The sequence below is a fragment of the Eumetopias jubatus genome, unplaced genomic scaffold (genome assembly GCF_037043125.1).
Source record: "Eumetopias jubatus isolate StellerSeaLion01/CBP00866 unplaced genomic scaffold, mEumJub1_p1.0 scaffold_13, whole genome shotgun sequence".
NCBI classification, from domain to species: domain Eukaryota; kingdom Metazoa; phylum Chordata; class Mammalia; order Carnivora; family Otariidae; genus Eumetopias; species Eumetopias jubatus.
The window spans coordinates 67,524,772-67,543,112 of record NW_028274819.1 but is presented as its reverse complement, the minus strand read 5'-3'; the positions used below and the strand labels follow the sequence as shown (position 1 = coordinate 67,543,112).

The 18,341-nt window shown below is 50.4% G+C and overlaps 1 protein-coding gene across 1 annotated transcript in view; it reads left to right on the top strand.

The window, feature by feature from the left end:
* The window catches only part of ME3 (malic enzyme 3), a 114,080-nt gene that overhangs the window by 40,509 nt on the left and 55,230 nt on the right, over positions 1-18,341 (top strand). Inside the window, exons 3-4 of the mRNA XM_028126799.2 lie at positions 343-418; positions 9,533-9,694. Of these exons, the coding sequence (XP_027982600.2) occupies positions 343-418; positions 9,533-9,694 (238 nt within the window). The remainder of the gene's footprint in view (positions 1-342; positions 419-9,532; positions 9,695-18,341) is intronic.

Here is an 18,341-nt window from a genome sequence, read left to right as displayed (position 1 = left end):
CAGAGAAGAGGCCGACATGGTTTCTTGAAGCAGCCTTGAGGTCCCTCAGTCAGAGAATTCTGAGTTCCTGTGTGCCTGGTCTAGAAGGAAGAAGGGAGGGTGCAGGCTCTGGTGAGCATAGGCCCCAGGTGGGCACATCCCTCGGCCCCGTGGACTCCTTGCCTTGTGGAGAGGAGAAATTGGAGGAAGGCCAGGGCTGGGCCCTCCAAACTGTTGGGGGCAGGGCCCCGCCTTGACCACGTCTTTGGGAAAAACTAAACGATGCAATGTTAAACAGTACTGTGGTCTTTGTTCCTAGTCTGACTGCCTGATTTCTCTCTGTGTACATGTTTTTTCTCCTAGTGGGCTGTTCATCACCATTCATGACAAGGGCCACATTGCAACCATGCTAAACTCTTGGCCAGAAGACAATATTAAGGTATGATCCTGTTTTCTTTGTTACTGCTCTGTTGTTGGGTGAATCCTTTCAACCTGGACCAGAGTCATCCCCAGCTAGAAAATGAGCCATTGTAACACTGAGGGAGAGACACTGCAGGCCTTCCCAGGCCCAGAGCCCAGCCCAGTCAGCGCCAGGCATAAATGCACCACAGAGCAGAGGTTTGCGGTGACCCACGCCCAGGTGAAATTGCCCTTATCATTATTAATAGTAGTGGTCTGAAATCTGTTCAGCATATATTGAGTACCTACTATATATACAACACCAGTTTCCATGGAGGATACAGGGAAAAATCAGATCTTCTCAAGTAGCTGACTTTCATAAGGAAAATAAGACAGAGACACAAAAGACTAACAAGGAACTTGGTCAGAGGTAAATGAAGCACACGGAGAGAGCTGAGGGTGTTCACAAAGGCAGAGATTACTTTCAGCCTGAGGGGAATCTAGGAAGACTTCGTGGGAGAGGTGACATTGGAGCAGGGCCTTGAGTTAAGGAGTAGAGTTTAGCCAGATAGGCTTTGGAGACGGTAGGACATAGAGTGGGGACATTCTGCAAGAAGAGGCAAAGTTTATGGTGAACAGTACTTTCATGTGTGTGTACACAGTTTGGGGGGAGGGGCGGGGAGATGTGTGGTAGTTCTATGCAGAGTGAAGAAAGAAACCTGCCTCTTTTGCCTGGAATATCAGCCTTTACTCAAATAATCTAAGGAAAAAACATTTTTATATAGTAAACAGGATATAATATAATATGCAGAGTTTGTATTAGTTTTGAAATATAAAACCTGCAGCTTTGTAGAAACTTGTTAGCCTCTGGCTACATGCCCAGATCGCCTCCTGCTAGGGAACTTCTATGGAAGAGTATGAGGGGCTTTCCCATCTAAGATCATCGTCGCTTCTGCAAATAGATGAAGCAAAAATGCGAAACACCGGCTAGCTGCTTCACGAGGGCATTTCTGGTGCCCAAGCTGGGGAAGGATTGGAGCTGACTGGGAGGCTGAGGCACTGCACCATGGCTTCCTCCCCAGGCCCGCCCTCCCTGTTCCTGCCAGTTCCCTCAGTTACCCCGTCTCTCTCCACTAGGCACTAAGCACAGCTTCCCTCTGCACACCTCTCTCTGTGTCCTGCTCACTTCTGGCCCTCCCTGAGGAGTGGTAGCATTCTGAGCCAGAACAAGGAAGGCAGGAACTTGGCTCTTAGGAGCCAGGCCCAAACCACCCAGGGCCCATGGACTTTATGGCCACGGTGAAGAGCTCATTTCGTACCTCTCTGTCTGGGTGTGATTTTGCCCTGGGCATTTCTGCCCTGCTTATCTGCTTAGACTCTGGTTTTGTGCAGGCCTGGGCCCTGCAGGTTTTGGTCTCAGTCCCAGAAGAAGCGAGTTTCTAAGGCGTGTCTAAGATGAAGCTATAATAAAATCTTCAGCACATTCAGGGAAGCCAGCTCACTGGATGGGCAGTGAACTCCAGCCTGCCCTGTGCAGACAGGCTGCCGAGGTAGTGCAAGCTGATCTGTCCACCCTCCTGGGAACTTCACCCACGGTGAAAGCTTGTGCAGACTGGGCATGCGGTAGACGCTGGAGGTGCATGAACTCAGGCAGCAGACATGACGAGCATCTCCCATGTACCAGGCACTGAGCCAGGAGCAGAGAAATGGAGTCCCCACCAACATACACGTGCCACTGTGCAAGCTGCAAGGAATTAAAGAGGACAACAAAAAGCCATTGCATCTTAACCAGTAAGAAGAAGGTGCTCCTTTCTCTGGGGTGGCACAGAGGCTCAGTGAGGGGCTCATGGGCTGAGTTTCAGGCTCTAGCTGCTCCTTTTGTCAGGGCACAACTTATAAAATACTCATTGACTGACTTACACATAGTTTGAGAACCTTCTATGTCCTAAGTGCTAACTACCAGAGAGCTGGAGACAACCACTTTTGTGATTTTAGAGGAAGAGGAATGCAGCTTTAGGTCACCCCAGAGCAGGCGGGACTAGAGCGGGCCTCAGAAGGAGAGAGGCATCCAAAGCCTCTCGGGAAAACAGAGGTTCCATGGGGACATCTGGACCAGTGCATCTAATTCCTTTGCACTCAACGATCATTGAGTAAACATCTGTAGGATTTCCCTGTAGCTTCCAGGATCAAGAAGGTGTACAGGCCCAAAGTTTGGTTGGAGAGACTGACCTGGAAACAATTGCATAGACTGTGTCTGTGCTGCCAAAGAGGGGAGCCCGGAGGTAAGGAGGTGAGGACCAAGCATCCTGACTGGCTGGCCATGCCCCCTGCAGTAGCTGAGAGCTGAGGAAGGAATGCCTGGGGCCCGCCCTCCTCCCCTCCACCGTTTATTTTTGTCTCACTTTGGAGAGATGCTGAGATCAGTCCCTGATAACTATATAGAAGACTCAGCTCTGGCTTTGCAGTCAGATGTCGTGAATCTTCCATTCATTTGCTGCATGTGCAGATAACCTCTCTGGTCATTGTTCTCTTACTGTGAGGACGAACTATCAAGTCTGTACAACAATGAAAGGCACTCGAATGGGTGTTGTCCTTGCAGGAGGTGGAAGAGATGGCCATGTCACACACAGCAGTGCAGGGCAGAGAGAGCAGAGGCCCAAGAGCCCCCAGGAGGAGGCCCTCTTAACTGGGAATCACGGGCCACAAAGGGGCAGCTAGCCGATGAGGCCCCTGGACATGTTTGACTTGGCCCTCAGTGAGTTTTGAAAATTTTGAATTTGTAGGGCAGTATTTTAAAATTAGGAGACTTCATTTGGAAAAAGAAACAAACAAACTTGGATTTCTGGCTTTCTCTAGAAAAACCAGGAGCCCATAGTTTGGCTACATATTGGGCCCACAGTCAGGCACGTAAGTAAGGCAGTTAGGGCTGCTCAGGCTGCTTCCAGCTTACCCGAGTCTCCCACCTGCCCCATCCACCAGCCTTTTGTGGAGGGTCCTTCCCCCTCACCCCTAGGACTGACCTTTCAAAGGTTCAGAATGTTCTAAGTCCTAGTCTTTCTTGTTTGCTCGTGTGTTTTCTCCAGTTGCCCTAAAAAGAGGAGATGAAGGTCTCCTTCCCTAGGCAGGGAATCCCTTTCATGGTATTTTGAAGCTGGATTCCCTCTCATTATTTCCTTTGGGTCTCACAGCCCTTGTGATCAGAGTGGAGAGGGAAGGGGTGTGGCTAATGCCCCCAAAGTGGGTCCTGAAGAAAGGGGTGTGTCGTTTCTCAGGCGAGCAAGCTGAGGTTCCGTGACTTGCCCATGGTCACCCATCAGTAGGTGTCGACGCCCCCAGAGCCCTGCAGCTGAGCCACCTCCTCCCCAGCTGCTGAGTCGAGGAGGCGGTTTTCCAAGGCACAGGTATCTTTAGACCCTAATGTTGGCGGCCTCTTGGCTGGAGGGGAGAAGTGGTTCAGAGGAGCTTCTGAATCACATCCAAAGATAAAGGGTGACTTTCCCGGGTGTCCCAGCCAGAAAGCAGAACTGCAAACTGCAGTGTAGGAGAAGTAGGCTGGGAGGGAGGTGAGGCCAAAGCCCAGGGCTGGGGGGACCATGGAGTTTTGCGGGCCCCTCTTGTTCAGGGAGGAGGGGGGCGGGCCAGGCTGCCCAGAGCTGTCCAGCATAAATCATGAAAAGGAGTGAGAACTGCTTTTCTGACTCTTTCCCACAGTGGCCACTGCCCTGAGCCTGAGGAAAACTCAGCTGAGAACAGCCCCCCTCCCCACCGCTTTCCCAAGCTCCTAAATCTCTCCCTCACCCCAGGCCCAGCATCTTCGGGGGGAGGGAGGGAAGGTGCTGAGAGGCAGCTGGGTAGGGGAGGCCCAGGAGCAGCCTCTGCTGCTGAGCATCAACCACATGGGCGTCCAAACTTGGACGAGGTGCTGGTGCCAAGTGCCTGCCCGTTATGCACAGGCCCGCCACGTGTTAAACCCACTCTGTCCTCGGTGTCAGAAGGTGGGTGTCCTGGGAAACATTCTCTGAGATGGACATTAGCCTCTCAGGGAGTGTTCTTGGGATCAACACCTCTAGAAGGGAAGGAAGCAGGAGAAAGGCTAGGGAGAGGTTGGGTGGAGTGAGGCCTCAAGGAAGCCCCAGCTGAGCCCATGAGGAGCCTCTGGAGCTGGGATGGCTCTTCCAAGTCCAACGGAGTTGGTGCAGGGGAGCTGGGCCTTTATACCCCTGCATCCATCAGTCATTGGTTGTGGGCTGCTGCCCTTCAGAACAGGGTGTGACTTGGGGCAACGTGGCTCTCTTCGGTCAAAGAAATTCTCCAAGTGGGCTGACACCTGAGGGCACAGCTGAGGGAATCACTCCTTGAGTCCCGAAAGGGAGATGTGGGCAGCACATCCCTGTATCCACCTCATGCAGCATCTGACCTCATTGACTTCTAAAGACCTATAAGTGGTGAGGATTATTATTACCCCCATTTTATAGACAAGGAAGGTGGCTGTTTGCCTGTGAAGGGTTGAACAAAGATTTGCAACTGCAGACTATGTGTTATTTATGTCATGGAGAGAGAAGAGGAGGAAGAGGAAGAAAAAAGGAAGGATGAGAGAGAGGGAGGAGGTGAGGGCTGTGGGTAGCCCATGACATAACTACAGGTCCAAGGAACACGGGGCTACAGCAAGCAAGGAAACTGGGGCTAGAGCAATGGGGTCAGCCCCATTGGGTCCACCTAGGCTAAGGGACATGGGCAGTAAGGCAGAAAAGGCTGCAGGTCCAAGCTAAGTGGACAGAGGAAGAATGTGGCCCACCCTCCTCCTTCGTCATCTGAAATACAGAGGAGGTATGAGTTGCAGATGCCATCCAAACAAGGAAGCTGTGATCCTGTAGTTCACTGATAGTTACTGCTGGACTCTAAAACCCCACTGTCCTGCTCAGGCTTGTCCTCAGATTTTGACCTCTACCGTACTAGTGACCCTTGGCATCCAGCTCCATTGATGTCATGAAAAATAAGATCCAGCCTCTTCTCCCTGAACTTGTTCATTCACACCACGTATGAAGCAGTCCTGTGGAGAGCCTCTGCTCTCTATGTTGGATCTATCATATTGGCCACCATTTATCCAGTTCCTATCACATTGCAGGCACCAAGCTAAGTGCCTGAAGAATCAAAGATGACAAGACCCATTACTTGCCCTAAAGAGCTTAGAACTCCTATGAAAGATGAAGTTATCATCTAACTAACATAATACGAGGAAAATGCCATGGGAACTTAGAGGAAGGAGTATGACTTCTGGAAAGGGAACATCATGGAGGAAGGTGACTTTTGTACTGTTCCTTGAAGCATACAAGAATGGTAGGATTTGGATCAGGGAGATCATAGGGATTGAGGGGTAAAATGGTATGTAGTCGGGAAAGTACAAACCTTATACAAGGTTGGAATTATTTTATTTGGATAAAGAAGAAATTCAAAGAGTGGTTAGGACCTAGACCATGGAAGGCCTAAAACGCCAGTCAAAGATGTTTGAGCTTTATTTCACAGGCATCGAGAGCCATTGGAGGTTTGGCGTAAGGAAGTGGCAAAGCTGGGTGTGCTTTGGAAAAATGAAATGGAGCAGGGGGAATCCAAGAGTGGAGGGACCTGTGAGGAGACCATTGCGGCGGTCAGATGAGATGGATGGGCTCATTCGAAGGCAGCAACAATGCAAGTGAAGATCATGGAACAAATGGAAAAGTAAGGAGCAGATGGAATCAGCAGAACTTGGTGACCAGTTGGCTATGGTTGACAAGCGACAGAGAGGAGTTGTAACAGGACAGATTTGAGTTTGGGAAATCCGAGGTAACGGAGGGAGAACAGCAGAAGTGAAAGGTTTAGAAGAATAAAGGGAAGGCAGATTCATTTGGTTAGGGACTCAGGAATTTGGGGGGACTATTGGACATCCAAATGGCAATGTCTGCTTAGAGAGGACAGTAGGAGCCACAAGGTTTGCATGGCCGACTTTCTTGGCCAATGGCCACCACGGTCTCCTCTTGGTTCCATTTCATTCACTTATTGAACAGATGCTTACTGCATGGCCTTCCTGTGATAATGCTGAACTAGAGAGAAGATAAAACAATTAAAAATCCAATATGGGATCTTTGCCCCATATAATAACCATCATCATAATCATAAGAGCAGTAACCATTTATTGATCACTTACCCAAGGCACCTAGTTAAAATGAGACTGATATTACTTCACCATTACAACCATCTGATGAGTTAGGTATGATTATCCCCATTTTATGGAAAATTAAAACTCAGAAAAATTATCTGTTTACCCAAGATTACATATGGTGCATTATCAAGGAGCCTAAATTTAAATACTGGTTATCAGACTCCAGAACCCCTGCCATTAATCTTTAGGTTGTTTGGTGAGATAAAATGTGCATTTTTAAAAATGTTAAATAAGAACCCAAATGTTTAAGCAGCACCTTATGCAGGGGTTGCAAGCAGTAGGTACTTAGTTAATGTTTGTGGCAGGCAGGCAGGCAGGAAGAGTGAACAGGCTAGCTGTGTGGTAGCCCTAACAGGTGCTAGGAGAAATCACATTAGATTGTAATGGAGCAGGGTTTGCATGCTGGATGAGGACCTTCTAGGAGAGAGGACCATGGGGGCTAAGAGGGAGGAGATCATACGTGAGTTCAGAGGACGTCTGGGAGGAGTGAGGTCAGTTTGGCTGGAGTAGGCACTTGTGTGCAAATGAGTAGCAAGAGCTAAGTCAGAACATATACTGGGTTCAGATCATTAAGGTGTTAAATGTTTTGGACTCTATTCTATGGACAGTTCGAAGTCATTCAGGGTCTTTGAGCCTGGGAATGGCATGATGAAAATGGGTTTCTGACACAATGCATGCAGAGAGACTGGAAGGAGGAAAGATGAGTCTGGTCATGAAGCTGTTGTAATAATCCAACCAATAGCACTGAGTAATGGAGAGAGGGTGGCAGATGGAAGTGAGGAGGCAGCCATGCAGGAGAGGGCCCTTGTATGGTTCAGGCTGGGAGGGCAGCACTGCAGAGCCCCGTTACCATCTGGAAATGCCCCAGAGTTGTAAGGATAACACCCTGGAGTAGGAGCCGACCTCCTCTGGTTAACTCACTGCCCTTCAATGGAGAGAAATTCTGAGAGAATAGGAATTGGAATAAGGAAGCTTTGATCAGGAGAAATGGTAGAGAAATGCCCTGAGTCTGGGCAGCATGAAAGCACAGGCTCCCCCAGGGGGAGGTCAGAGGCAGGGCAGAGGTTGACCAAGAGCACAGGTGCTTTAACCCAGTTGCAGTGGTGGTAGAAGGAGCCCGGAGCCAGGAACCCAAAGCCTGATTAGAATCCTGACCTGCCACGTGCACAAGCAAGGTGACTTTGGTAGGCCATCTAATCTTTCTAAGATACCTCATGTGGAAACATCCAATCCAGTGCCTGGCTGATACTTAACACATGTATATAAAACATGAAGGTCTTAGAGCTTCTGTTTGCTCACCTGTGAGATGGGGATAACAATCTCAGACTCACCCACCTGCCAGGGCTGTGGGGAGAATCAGGTGGCATGTGGGTTGAGAACACTCTCCATAGAGGCAGTAGATAGTCTGAGGGGGGAAATCATGATCATCATGGGTCTCTTGCCCTGCCCCCCGCAAGTCCCCTTTCCAGAAGTGGAGGAGTGTTTTTAAGAATCTCTATACCTGTTTCTACTGAAACAGGTGTGCTCTTACTCTTAGAGAGCTGGAGAATAGAAATGATAAGATGCCATGGGCCATAAACTCTTCCAGGGCAAGAATGGATCTTCATTTCTTTATCCCCAGGGCTTAGTGTGCCTGCATGGATTGAGCTGAGCCCCGTGATGCCCAAGAGCACCACACTTGGGGCACTGGGACGTCCATTGCTCAGAGCTGGTCCTAAGCCCTGGTCAAAGCCAGGCTCCAGTGGAGTGATGGGTAGCCCCTAAACATAACTCATTTCAAGATGGAGGGAGGCAGTGATGGTGAACAGGTCAGGGTGACCTATAAACAACTTCACTGTCACCGAGGGGATTTCTGTGGCCTGACTTTTAAGACCCTTCCCCGTCTGACTCCTGCCTGACATTCTGTTCTCTCCTTTCATGCGACTGCACCTCCTCATTCCCCACACACAGCCCACACCCTTCCCACCTCTGTCCTGCATTCGAATTTCCTTTTGCATCAAGTACCTTCCTCCCCAGCTGGACCCCTGCGGACAGTCTTCTCCTGTGTGCCCTCACCCTTACAAAGGGTTACCCTACAGGAAGTAATTCTCCCTTCTCAGTCTCAGCTGCCCTCGTGCTGCTCCACTACCCTCACTTTCCTCCCAGAGTCGTTAATTATAAGTAGACATGTTTCATGTTTCATCTCTTTTTATTGCCCCTTAGTTCTTTAAGGCCTGAATCCATACAGACTTGTTATTACAAATGAGTTATTACAAGTAGGTGCTTCATAAATATGTAGTAAAGGAATGAATAAATGAATATCTATCAAAATCATGGTAATTTCTATCACCATCAGCTTCTTCAGCATCTGTTAATTAACAGCAAGCAAGCCCCGAACTAGCACGAAGTATGCCTCCAGTGATTATTTGTCAAAGCACAGGGTAACTGTAGCACAGCTGGAGAACCCTCCTGGGTTCCTGGGAAGTGGTGACCCCAGCCACTGTCACAGAAGCCCTGCCCTTTGCAGGTTGGACTTACTGTACCCCAGGAGCAGGCGGAGGGCACTTCCATCAGCCTCGAAACCGTGGGCTTGTGGCAGCAGCATGAACACTTGTCCCTCAGGGTCTCCTTTCATTATGGTCCTGCGCCCAGATCTCAAGCTGGGAATATCTGCTTAGTTTCTTTGAGGGAGAGTGACCAGATGTGGTTTCCTTCCAGCTGTTTCTGCAGCCCCTACTGCAAATCTCAGAATGCGGGATAAGGTGTCCGCCCAGCTCAGTGGGGCTTCTCACCAGCCTGCCAAGATGGGGGACAGGGAGAAGGACTGCCACCTGCAATGGAATGAATCCCTTGGCCTTTTCCCCAACCAGCGTTCCGTCCCCCAGCAGAGGAGGTGGGCGTCCACTTGTCAAGCCCAACACAGGAGGGGTGATAAAATGAGCACTTTGTCACAAGAGGCTCTTCCCTGATTGTTTCCAGGCCGTGGTAGTGACTGATGGGGAGCGCATCCTGGGCCTGGGAGATCTGGGCTGCTACGGCATGGGCATCCCCGTGGGCAAGCTGGCCCTGTACACAGCGTGCGGAGGGGTCAGCCCACAGCAGTGCCTCCCCGTCCTGCTGGATGTCGGCACCAACAATGAGGTAACGCACCACCTGGGCCTGGAGCCCTGGGGCCAGAAGCTGACAGCTGGAGTGGGGTTGGGGCATCTTTGAAAGGGGCAGTTATATCTGTAAAGCATTGGGACATTTCTTTCCTGGGTCCCCTTCGCCAGGGCACTTCCCCTGCATGGCTGAGAGGTGGGGATCTTTCTCCTCCCTGCCTGCCCAGCCCATTCCCTTCCCCACCTCCCCACCCCCCACCCCCCCCAGCCACAGGGACTCCTGGCTCCCCTTCCTCCTCAAGGCCCTCTGTGCCCTCCATGACCCCAGCTTGGGCCTTGTGTCCTTCCCCACTCCATGACTGCCCTCAGAGGCCTCTCTCTGATTCAGTAGTGAGGAGGGTCCCTTGATCCAGGCAGAAGAGGCTGCTGGGCAGTATTTTTTCAGCATTGTAGAGGTAGGCTGCCTCAATGAAAGAATTAAAACCCAAAGCACCAGGGCCAGGGGCTGAAATATCTGAATCAGCCAGATGAGTGTCCTGCAAGCCCAGAGAGAAAACATGCTCCAAGCTGTGGGTGAGATCCACCTACAGATGCCAGATGATTTGGGATTTAAGGAGCTCAAACCACAGGCAAGAATTTGGCTGCTCTGGGTACCGCCCTGGAACACAGGGTTTGTGTGCATCTGCAGGCTCCGTTCTGGGTCCCTGTGTCAGAGAAGACAAAAAACTACCCAAGAATTCCTTCTTAATGACATGCATCTCTGAGTTTAAAATCTGTGCAAATTCATCTTTTTTAAAATGGCAAAAAAACAGAAAATCAGAGAGGTGTTAAAAATATCAGTTATAGGGCGCCTGGGTGGCTCAGATGGTTAAGCGTCTGCCTTCGGCTCAGGTCATGATCCCAGGGTCCTCGGATCGAGTCCCGCATCGGGCTCCCTGCTAGGCGGGGAGCCTGCTTCTCCCTCTGCCTCTGCCTCTCTCTCTCTCTCTCTCTCTCTCTCTCTCTCTGACTCTCATGAATAAATAAATAAAAACATTAAAAAAACTTTAAAAAAAATATCAGTTATACATCAGTACTAACCATACTTTCCATTTTGATATATTTCCTTCCAGCCTTCCCCCCCCACCACAAAGTATTTATAAAACCAAAATTGGGTTTGAATATATAGTTTTGTATCCTGCTTTTAAAACTTAGTATATATGGTGAGTTTTCTCCCAAGTCATTAGCCATTACTGCACAATGTCCGCTCTCTGGGGTGTCACAGTTTACAGAAGAAACCTCCCACAGCTGGACACTCAGGTTGCTTCTCAGCTTTTTGCAAATATAAGTTTTACTCTGAGCCCATTTTTTTGCAGATCAGTCTTTGTTTCTACTTGTGATTATGTCCTAGAAACAGAAATGTTGAGGCAAAGGGAGTGGTCTTCTAGATTCTTGATTCATATGGTCCAAAAGCTTGTCTTACTCGCATTCCACAGTGATCTTTCTCAAGATACTTGCCATGACTCTTTGCACGGCCATCCTCCTCCCTGGACACCATACATCCCCATTTCTAAACGAGAACGAGCACTGTGGCTCCTCGCAAGGAATGGTACTTATTCAGTCTTCAGCCACAGATGCCATCAAGTGAGAGGACAGCCAGGCAGACCTCGCTTAAGAGCTGGAAAATTGTGGGCGTGGGAGTGGGGTGAGGGAGGACAAGCGTAGTGGGAGAAGGACTGGCCTGGGAAGTGGGCACCCTGGTCCTGACACCACGGACAGCCAGGTGAGTCCCCGCACCTCTTCAGACTTGAGCCCCTTCCGCTACGATGAGGAACTGGACTGGTTTTTGAGTGTTCTGCCTCCAAAGCTCTTCTCCACATGCCTCCCCTCCAGCCTAGGAGACAGGAGGCAGGATGGCAAGAGAAGTCTTCAAGGTCTGCTGCATGCTGTGGTTCTCTTCCCCAGACCAGATGCCTGGGTCTTGCAGAAATGGTTCTTTGGTCCCAACATGCAGGCAAGGATGAGTGTAGTGAACTTTGTTTTAGCTGTTCTTCCCATCCAATTCCTCCTGCTGTGTTCCAGTGGGATTTAGAGACCTTTACTCACTCTCTCCTAAAAGCTGACTCTAAGCAAGTTTGGGTCTGATTCTAAGGCCACTATATCCCGTGGAAGGGGATAATGTGTTCCTTCTCCTCCAAGTGTCTGCTTCTCCTCCTGGGGCTTTAGGCCTCTGAATCACTTCTCCCTCCTGGGTGTGGAAGAGAGAGAGCGTCCCCTGGGTCTGCCCCCCCCCATCAGGAAGGACCGGAGTACTCCCCAGCTCAGAGAAGGGAACGCGCGCTGAGGGCAGGTGCCGCCCCTGCCACACCACGCGGGCAGGCGGAGAGAAAGCAGCTCCGAGCGCTGCGGTGTGCCAGGCATAGCTCGAGGCCTCTGTGGATTTGAAACTCATCTCACTCTCCCCCAGGCTGTGTGAGATGAGGAACCTGAGACCCACACACGGGAACAACTCACCTCAGGCCCCACAGTGCTGTCAGAGCCAGGGTTTGAACCTCTCTGGCTCCGAGGTGCCTTGTCCACCGTGGCGCACCGCTTCAAGGGGCCGGGCGTTTGTGTTACAGACTGGGTGATGAAGACTAGGAAAGGTGGTGGTTCACGCAGTTGGGGGCCCCATGGACGCCCAGGCCCAGAGGTTACCGTTGCCATGAGCACGGTCCTCCCGCCCCAAAGAAAGGCGAACTCCCCGCAGACCCTCTTCACAAAATTCAAGACACAAAAATCCAGACTTACAAAGTGGCCAACATTGGGAAGACGGTGGTTTCGCTCTTCCAAATGCATTCACTATGTGATTTCCCACACTACAGTTCTTTAAAAAAAAAAAAAGTATTGCAAGCTTCCCGCCTCCTTGGAAGTCTTGGGGCACATCTCTCCCCCAGAGCAAGCCAGAGCAATAGGAGAGAGAGGCTTAACCTTGCAACTTTCATCTACGTGTCCGTGCAGGGAGCATGCTGTTTAAGGAGCTGGAGTGTCAGGCTATCAAGACCGTGTGTGTGTGTGTGTGTGTGTGTGTGTGTGTGTGTGTGTGTGTGTACACGCGCGTGCCTCTGTGAAAACTCCTGGGGCAACAGGAGCTCTAATCAGAGTCAAGGAAAACACCCTTCCACGTTTCCTGTTGAAGGAAAACATCTGCTGTCGACAGCCCTGAAACTCTGAGTCACTGTTACCTGCCGACCCCAAGGAGGTTTGGAAAAATAAATATGTGGGGCAGCAATCCCATGAAGAGGGGATATCCCATGATTAAGTTCCAAAGGGACAAAGCCCCCCCCAGATAGGCCCACCTGCTGGGGTCCTCCATGGCTGTGCGTGGATTGGTTTGTGTCTTTTGTTTCATCCACATGCAGCCAGACAGCGTCACAGACTGTCCACGTTTGAAGGGACCTGAGCTACAATTGACCCTTGAACAACGCAGGAGTGAGGGGTGCTGATACCCGCGCAGTTGAAAATCCACATAGGACTTTTCAGTCCCCAAAACTTAACTACTAATAGCCTACTATTGACTGGAAGCCTTACTGATGATGTAAATAGCCAATTAACACATATCGTGTGTGTGGTATGGATTATATACTGTACTCTTACAATGAAGTAAGCTGGAGAAAAGCAAGTGTTATTAAGAAATCACAAGAGAAAATACATTTAGAGCACTGTACTGTATTTATCGAAAAAAATCCACAGATAAGTGGACCTGTGCCATTCAAAGCTATTGTTCAAGGGTCAAATATACTTCTCATTGAGACCCCTCATTTCACCCAGGAGAAGGGGCACAGAGCAGAAATGGCTTGCTCCAGGTTTGACTCCAAGCCCAATGCTCATGCCACTCCACATGACAGGTCCTGCAGGGCAACCCCGGGGCTTGGCTTTAAAACGGCCCCTGAGCCTTAACGATCTTCTCTTGGCGGAAGTCTTGAGCCTTGATGGGTTCTAATGGGGGGATGTCTTCTTGGGGAGACATGGGAACAGACTGTCCACAGAGCCCAGCAGGCCATCCCTGGGGGTGCTGCTGGAGTCCTGGGGAAGCGTGGGGCTGCCAACAGAGCTGGGCTTGAAAGGCTGTGTCCACCTCGTAAGAGCATCGTTCCTGCAGCTGATAAACAGCCCGCACCCACCCTGTGGTGCCGTCAGATGCACTCGCTCTGTATGCACATGACCTTTGAGGGTGCCCCTCCTAGGATCTTTGTAGCTGACCCCTGGGCTTAATTGAGCCCCCAAAGACATGTGCGGTAGGCATACCCCCCACCCTGAGGGGGGAACGTGTGTTGTGTCCACAGCGTGAACCCAATCCCAGGACCTCCCCAGACCCCCAGATGCTCCCTGAGTAACTTCTTCGTGTGCCTGTTGCTACATGAGGTAAATATTTTTCCCAGCCAGAAGCTTCATCTGTCTTCCAGTTTAAAGCCAGTGCTCAGGGAGTGAGAGGGCAAGTGAAGAGGAGGAAACCATTTTTGTTTTTCATGACATTTTGTCTCCAAGAAAAACCCAAAGTCACAGACCTAAGCGACAGAGCCTAAATTCGGACCAGGTCTGTTCATCTCCAAAGCCCAGACCCCGTTCTGACTCTAAAGCCAGACCATACTGAGGGCGCTCAGAGGGAGCATCCTGGGCAGGGCCACCCAGCCAGGCAGTGCTCTTCCCTCTGCAGACACTGCCTGCCAGCTTTCAAGGTTCCTTCTGCTCCTGATAGGGCTACCAGATTTAGCAAAGAAAACTATAGGATGCCAGCTCAATTTAAATTTCAGATAAATAGCTAATTGCATTTTTGCATATGTCCCATGTATGCTCCATGCAAAACTTGGGACATAGGCTAAAAAAAAATCTTGCCTATCTGAAATTCAAATTTAACCAGGCGTTCTGTATTTTATCTGGCAATACTTGCTGCTAAACAGTTCTAAGTGTGTTTAGCACTTATGTAAGGAAGCATTTATGTAAGGAAGTCAAAGATAGAGGAGGGCCACAAGGAGAGAGTCCAGGCCAGCTAAGGGTCCCACACCTTGCTGGCGGCTGTTCTGATGGCTGCGTCACTCAGTGGGACAGTGAGCAGGATGGGGACTTCTTGTTTTGCGTCGTGCCAAGACAGCCGTGAGTGCTCCACCTTGTGCTGCTCTGGAGAAGCCATTATCCCTGCTGCCAGAGGAGGTCCACTGGCTGGCAATGGGGACTTGGCTTCTGCCCTGCTGTCCCTGCTCCCCAGCCTCCTCTGCAGGATCAGAGCCTGCACCTTCCCTGCCATGACTGAGTGCCTTCAGAGGACCGGGCGAGGGTGAGGAGCCACCTCCAGGTCACCTGGTCCCCACAACATGGAATATTGGGGGGAAAGGACACTGTCATGAGATCCAGGCAAAGCAAGGCTCAATTTCAGCTCAGCCACTTTTTGGCTCACCTTCCTCGTCTATAGCATGGGGATGACAATATGTAAGGTGGAAGGATCACATTACTTTTGATTCAGGAGTGAATTATTTGAAAGTTCAATACAAAGAGAAGAAGCTCTTTTTTAGTATTATCTCCATATAGAAAGTTTCTTTCCAATTTGTGTGTGTGTGCTTAGGTATGAAGTATTTCAGGCATAATTTTAATATAAAAGCAAAATATAAGGAATGTTCTAAAGCTTTCATAGCCATCCTTCTGTCTCAGTAGTACCTCTTTATAGTTGGCCTTTGACTTTAAATGCAGATATACTGAGAAATTTTTGGAAAATCAAAAAATTCCTCAGTATTCCTGGAGAATCTGATTTGCCCCACAAACCGGACATGCAACACTGAGAAATTTGCTTTTCTCTGCCTGATGTACCAGTGATCCAAATCAGCCACTTGGCAACATTACAAGTTACAACTCACTGTGGCCCCTGGAAGTCTCTTATAAGAACTAAAAATGTGAATCTTTTCTGTGGGTGCCAGCAGTGATACTGTTTTTTATCATTTCTCTGCATGCCCTCTGGGCTGTGTGTGCTTCAGAGAGTTGAAGTTACATCTGTGTAGTTTTGTATCCTGCTTTTCTCACTTTCAATAATCTCCTACATGTCAGTCCAGGTGGCTGCATAGTCTTAAAAACCACCAATTTTAATAACTGCCTAGCTTTTTTTTTTAAAGATTTTATTTATTTGTCAGAGAGAAAGAGAAAGCACAAGCAGGGGGAGCGGCAGGCAGAGGGAGAAGCAGGCTCCCTGCTGAGCAAGGAGCCCAATGTGGGACTCAACCCCAGGACCCTGAGATCATGACCTGAGCTGAAGGCAGATGCTCAACCAACTGAGCCACCCAGGCGTCCCCAACTGCCTAGCTTTCTATCAAGTCATCACAACATTCATGGTTTGCCCTCAGCTGGATGTTTGCTGCCTCTAAGTGGCTTTCAGAGGGTCACCTTGAAGGTGGCATGTGAAGGGTGGGCACCAATGTGCCCCCTGTCATCCTTCAGTCTCGCAAATACACACACCTGCCAGGGCAGAATCCTAACCTGTCTCAAGGAGGGATTGCCCAGGGGTGAAGGGAGTGAGAAACGAAAGGCCTCTTGCTTAACATAGACCCGAGGTGCCTCAGGTGATGTGCATGAGGACTGGAGCTGAGGGTTTAGGAAGGCAGATCCTGCCTATTCTTTTCTGTCCCCTACACTTCTGCACAACGACCTCCACCTCCACAGCCCCGTCAAGACAGTATTGATCTAGAGCAGTGTCTTTAACAAAAACGGAGTCCATTCTGGTTGATGTGCAAACGAGCCACCCACGCGGTAGGGCTTTGTGGCAGCGACCGTGGGCGCTGGAGCCAGGCAACCTCGCTGTGACTCCTGACTCTTCCCCGTACTAGCCCGGGGACTGGGCAGCTTGCTTCACCTCTCCGTGCCCCATTGCCTCATTTGTCAGATGGGGGAAATTGCAAGACCTACCTTTGTGTCTGCTTGGGCCCCTCCAGAAACAGAGGTGTGAAAGGTTTCTTGGGGGACCCCCGTGAAGAATAAAGGGGGGGCAGGAGGAGTTGGCAAGTGGGTAAGGGCTTCGGACCCCAGTGCAGGTGCGAGACCTGTGACAGGAGAGGCAGGAGGACAGAGACCTCAGTCACAAGAGCCCAGCCCAAAGGGGGGTCCTGGGAAAGCCTTGGGCAGGGTGACGGGAGGCCCCGAGCAAAGGTCACCCGCAGGAGGGCTGGTGGGGCAGCCCTGGGCCGCCCTTGACCTCGTCATGTTCAGCCAGGACTGGGAGCCGCCCAGGGGGAGGTGGCGGCTGAAGGCTGTCGGCCCACCTCCCCGCCCTCAGCAGGTTCTCTTCAGGGAGTTCTGAGCCGCACACTTCCATGGCTGTCCCACCAGAGGGGAGATAGGAGTACTTAGAACGGTCCTTAATATGTGGCACATAGGAAGCACCATGGAAGCTACAGCTGCAGCCGTTACTTTATAGCATGTGTTATAATGCATAAAGCTCTTTCCCGTATTATTCCATGTCATCATCCCAAGCACCCCCTGCAGCTGGCATCTCCTCCCCATTTGAGGAATGAGAAGACAGGTCCCAGGGGTCCTGTGATTTGCCCGAGGTCACATGGAGGGTCAGGGATGGGGGTCCGAGTGAATGGAAGCCCCTCGAGGGCGGGGCTGTGGGGTCCTTACCTCTGCGTCCTGCGGTTCAGATAGAGATGAGGGTAACACCGACGCTTATCCTCAAGGAGTTCCTGTTCTGATGAAATAGATAACTCCTGGAGACCCGCACGCATGGAATTACTTCCTGTTTCCTAAATACAGCAGGTACATCTTCTTCTGTCTGCCTCCAGCCCTCAGCCCTTCTTTGTGCTGACTTCCTCACCTGGAGGGCCCAACCCACCTGTCAAAACCTGCCCATCTTTTTTTTTTTTTTTTTTTTTTTTGAGAAAGAGAGAGGGAGAGTGTGTGTGCAATGGTGGGGACGGGGAGCAGAGGGAGAGAGAGAGAGACAGAATCTCAAGCAGGCTCCACACCCCATCACAGAGCCCAACATAGGGCTCAATCTCATGACCCTGCGACCATGACCTGAGCAGAAATCAAGAGTTGGACGCTTCACCGACTGAGCCACTCATGCGCCCCCAGAATCTGCCCATCTTTTAATGATCAGTCATTTCCTCCTGACAATCACCACCTGTCCCCCAATGGGAATTACTTTACTCCTTCTCGGTCCTTCCATGCACCACACTTCGTGCCAAAGCCTATCATTCTGCACTGTAGTAGAGTTTGTTTACTCATTAGCCCCCTGCAATAGACCGTGGGCACGTTGAAGGCAACAACCATTCCCTACTCATTTACAAATCCCCAGCGGGGACCAATATCAGCAGTAATGGATGATCCATAAACGTGTGTGACTGGGTCCACTGATTCTGTGCAGGGTGTATGTGTGAGAGGGTAGAGAGGAGGTGTGGAGGTGGCCAGGGGCAGACACAGAAGTGTGTGAGCTCTGTGACAGAGCTGCAGGAGGTGGAGTTGTGGGGGGGGGGGGGGTACCTAACACAGGCTGGTATTCGGGTGGGCATCTTTCTTGAACTGCAATCTCTGGTTGGACATTCTGTCCTTGTACCCTCAAGGACTAGCGCAATGCCAGGCACATGGTAGGTATTCAGTAAGTTTTCTTTGAGTGAATAAAGTGTTTTCTCATTCGAGTCCAGATCAGTGGCTTTGGACAAGACCCAATACCTCAATCCAGATGCTGC